Below are 4,710 nucleotides of genomic sequence, written 5' to 3'. Positions count from 1 at the left end.
TTTTGGTTGCCTTTTAGGCACAGAGTGGAAGCATTTTTCTCCACGTTCTGCATCGCGCCGGATAAAACACACCCTCTCTCGTCTATTATTAAAAGCTTTTAAACAGAGTGACGTCTTGGCTGACTACCAAATGGAGCGCCTTGTTGCCAGGGAAACGCTGTCTGGCTCTCTTTTTCCTTCCTCCCCCCCCGAGCCTCATATTTCAAACCTGTCAGCTCACAGTGCAGCCTTTCAGCTAAAAGCTTTTTGTGCAGACACTGGAGCAAAGTGCAGCAGATGGGCGGAGTTAGGAGGGAGGGAGGGGAAAGGAAGGGCCGCCCTCCCCGTTGCTAAGGCAACAGTGACATCACGCACCACTAAAAGCTTTTAACCGGATTCCTCTCCTGCCTTAGGCCCCATTTTGAGTCCTCTTTCAGCTAGTCTAGGGGGAAGGGCCGGCCGGGGCTGGACAGTCTGCGTGAGCTCTCACTCCTCGCTGCAGAGTGTAGACAGCAACGAGCAGAGTAAAAAGGCTTTCAAACTCAAGATTTCAGGCTGAGGCGGCCCTTTCAAAATGGCACTCGAGGATGGTTTCAGCTACCTGATTCCAGGCCACAGTGAGAAACACAGGCGGGCCCCCAACTGGACCGATGGCGAAATGAAAGCCCTCCTGTACGTGTGGGAAGAACACCACAACGAACTGAAAATGAGCAAGAGGAACGCCAAGGTTTACGAGAAGATGTCCCAGAGGTTTTTCCACCTCACCGGAGAACATCGTTTCAAAGAGGAGATCAAGATGAAAATCACCAACATGTCTTTCCAGTACAGGCAAGTGCACCAACATTCGGAAAAAGCAACCTCTGGTGAAGCTAGAAAGTATGAACTTGTCTGTTTTCCCCCTCTCTCTCTGACAGGAAATTAAAATCCAGCCTCACGGAAGGTTCAGAGATACCTGACTGGCCATACTACACGGCCATTGAGAAGATCCTCTCCAAGCCGCTGGAGAACGGGAGGGTGAACTCTGCGGAGTTACAAGCCTCCGCTGCAGGCCCGTCTACATCGTCCCAGTCAACAGACAACCTGGCATCCCAGTCAGAGGAAGGCATGATGGGATACCTGCCCGAGTACACAGGCTCCTCAGACGAGATGGAGATCAAACAAGAGCTGGAGTCTCTGAGCTCCGACAGCGAACACACGCAGGGCTCCAGGTAACGTGGCGGGGGTGTGGGTCTCACTCTCAACCGTCAGGACCGGCAGATAAACAGTTTCAGGGAAGCAAGCCATCAAAGCTGTGCAAACATTATTCAAATCAGATGATAGAATTGCCCTGCAGAGTTTGTCATGATCACATTTCCAAAAGACAGCATGGGCCAGATCTTCACCAAATTACAGGTTTTAGGACATCTTCACTTCGGAAAAACATTTAAATTGTAGTTTTCTTTGGGGAAGCTTTTACCTCAGTGTGTCTACTTAGCAAAATTATGAGAAAACTGATGAAACGTTTGTTGTTCCTTTAGTTATTATAATGATCCAAACTCCCCTGTCTTGTGAGATAGGGGCGTTTTTAGCAATTTTGTCGAGAACTCTAAAAAAAAAAAAAAACAACAATGCTAAAATACCCTCGGCCGTATGAGTATAAAAACAGGAAACAGAATGTGACCTTTTGACCTCTTAAAGTAGATCAAGGTCAGCCATCTTTGAACTTATCCAAGGTCTGTGTCCCAAGAATGCTACCTGTGAATTTGAAGACCCTGAAAATAAGACAACTGGACTTATGGACAGACGGATGGACGGACTCAAGGCCTTTACAATACCTGATGGCCATATTTTGGCCTCAGGTAACTAGTGGGCAACAACAAGAGAGCACATATTGCACAACATCCCTTTGTTTGTGAGGGATGTGGTTTTGACAGCCATGACCACACTATGCACACATGCACGCACGCACACACACACTTTGTTGGCATTTGGTGTAAAACATCCATTTCCATTTGTAAGAAACAGCTCTGTTGACACTGCACTTTTACACAGATATTACGGCATTGTTATGACAGTAATGTCAACATTTAACTTGTGCACGCTTTTATTTAGCTTTATTTAGCATGCCTACATTTCCATCTACAGTATCGCCTTCAAGGGTGCCGTTTTTGTTGTTTGTTTTTTTTTACATAATGAATGTTCCCATTTCAGTTTGTATCATTCTTTGTTATTTTTGGCACCATCCCAACTGCAGTTCATCTCCTTTTCCAGAAATGTACCACCTGCCATTGGTTGTTGGAACTTGCTCAGAAAAAATATATAATATTATCAGTTATCAAGTTGTTCACCAATTGGTTTTCTTCAGGGTGTATAAAGCCATATTCATTGGTAAAACAACTTGATAACATTTTTATCATATACCTATAAATGATAAATGTTGTATGGTTTTCTTCAGGGTGTATAAAGCCATATTCACTGGTTAAACAACTTGATAACAATTTTATCATATACCTATAAATGATAAATGTTGTATGGTTTTCTTCAGGGTGTAAAAAGCCATATTCACTGGTTAAACAACTTGATAACGATTTTATCATATACCTATAAATGATAAATGTTGTATGGTTTTCTTCAGGGTGTAAAAAGCCATATTCACTGGTTAAACAACTTGATAACATTTTTATCATATACCTATAAATGATAAATGTTGTATGGTTTTCTTCAGGGTGTATAAAGCCATATTCACTGGTTAAACAACTTGATAACAATTTTATCATATACCTATAAATGATAAATGTTGTATGGTTTTCTTCAGGGTGTAAAAAGCCATATTCACTGGTTAAACAACTTGATAACGATTTTATCATATACCTATAAATGATAAATGTTGTATGGTTTTCTTCAGGGTGTAAAAAGCCATATTCACTGGTTAAACAACTTGATAACGATTTTATCATATACCTATAAATGATAAATGTTGTATGGTTTTCTTCAGGGTGTATAAAGCCATATTCACTGGTTAAACAACTTGATAACGATTTTATCATATACCTATAAATCATAAACTTTGTATGGTTTTCTGAAGGGTGTAAAAAGCCATATTCAACGATTTTATCATATACAGTGGTCCCTCGTTTATCGCAGGAGTTACGTTCTAAAAATAACCCGCGATAGGCGAAATCCGCGAAATAGTCAGCGTTATATTTACAATTATTATAGATGTTTTAAGGCTGTAAAACCCCTCACTACACACTTTATACACTTTTCTCAAACAGGCATTAACATTTTCTCACTTTTCTCTCCTGTGTAAACACTCAAAGTTCAAACCTTAGTAGAAAAAAAATAGAACGATTTCCTATAAATAATTATGATGGCTTTTAGAACTAACGAATTTAATTTTAACGATCAACCTACGAGGTCGGACACACAAGAAATTATTAATAGTGACTCACCAGTATTTCACAGTTCCTCTGACAGCGCCTCTTCGTCGTGGCGCCGCCCCGGTGTCCGGATTGGCTGATTACTCGGGTGGTATGAAAAATATTACCCGTCCACGAAAAGGGTGTATTGCTATTTATTCTTTAGTGTTTTATCCAATCATACTGGCGTATCATTTATAGGTATATGATAATATATGATATTCCTTTGCGGCATTCTGACTTGGGGCCATTTAGATCAGGCACCTTTTTGACTAGGGGCCATTTCAACCAATTTGCACCATAGATTGTCATTAGGCCATGGAAGACTTCATTATCAATCTGGATGCAGATTGGCGGACGTCAGAAATCTCTGGTAGCTCTTGTTACACAATTGCAATTTGCTCAGGAGATAACAGACCCATGTATGACACTTAGTGACTGCATGCACCCTTCTGCACAGCTGTCTGATTCCTGGATGTGAAAGATCTTCTCACACAATTCCCTCCATTCTGCAGTTCCCATCCTGCTCCACCCAGGAAGAAGCACATTTTCAAGCACCTGTCCTTGAAGAAGAAGAAGCTGAGGCTCATGCAGGCCACGTTACAGCAGCAAAGGAGGTCCAGCCGAGCCATTGAGGAGACGTGCAGGGAGGTGCGTCGAGCTTTGCACCAGCAGAATGTCCTCCAGGTCCAGTGTCTCCAGCTGCAGGAACGTATGATGAACATTCTCGAGAAGATGATCCAGCCTCCCTCCATCATGCCAGGATCCTGGAGTCAGTGCGGGGTCAAAGATCCAGGGAAGCCGTGAGGTTTGAATGTGTCCAACCTCACCTGTAGTTCCAAAAACACAGCTGTGCTTTAGGTTTATCAGTGCAAGAAGTGTGGCAGCATTTAATGTCTTTAGGTGGCAGAAATGACTGCAGATGGTTTTATAGTAAGTCTGGTTACCAGAAGAGTTTTCACCTTAAGGATAGCTGTATTATGATCCTTTATCTTGATTATGGAGTAGCCTCATGTACATGTACTGTGAGAACAACAGGCTTGTCAGTTTATATTTTGGTGATAGACGATGGTTAGGTTTTGATGCCAAAACAAAATGTGTAGCATTATAAATTACATCTTATCTGTCAGAGTGGAGCTTTCTGACCAGATACGTAAACTTGGATTGAAATGGGTTTGGAGCCACTTGTTAATATTGAAAACATCAACGACACCATTAAACCTAAGCAATTAATATTTTTTTTTAGAAAGTAGTCCTTTTTTGTTTCTTTTTTTTTTTTTTTTTTTGGGGGGTTTTTTTTTTTAACATCAGCAAACCACTTTAAAAAAAAAAA

The 4,710-nt window shown here is 41.4% G+C and overlaps 1 protein-coding gene across 1 annotated transcript; it reads left to right on the top strand.

Moving 5' to 3' along the window:
* The first annotated feature begins 553 nt into the window (after positions 1 to 553).
* On the top strand, positions 554 to 4,502 carry msantd1 (Myb/SANT-like DNA-binding domain containing 1). Its single transcript, XM_034164885.1, has 3 exons — positions 554 to 807; positions 894 to 1,187; positions 3,893 to 4,502. Exons 1-3 carry the CDS (start codon positions 554 to 556, stop codon positions 4,182 to 4,184), a joined length of 840 nt encoding a protein of 279 aa, XP_034020776.1. The 3' UTR covers positions 4,185 to 4,502.
* The last annotated feature ends 208 nt before the right edge of the window (positions 4,503 to 4,710 follow it).

The sequence above is a fragment of the Thalassophryne amazonica genome, chromosome 23, assembly GCF_902500255.1.
Source record: "Thalassophryne amazonica chromosome 23, fThaAma1.1, whole genome shotgun sequence".
In the NCBI taxonomy this organism is placed as follows: domain Eukaryota; kingdom Metazoa; phylum Chordata; class Actinopteri; order Batrachoidiformes; family Batrachoididae; genus Thalassophryne; species Thalassophryne amazonica.
This window is presented reverse-complemented; position numbering and strand designations above follow the sequence as displayed.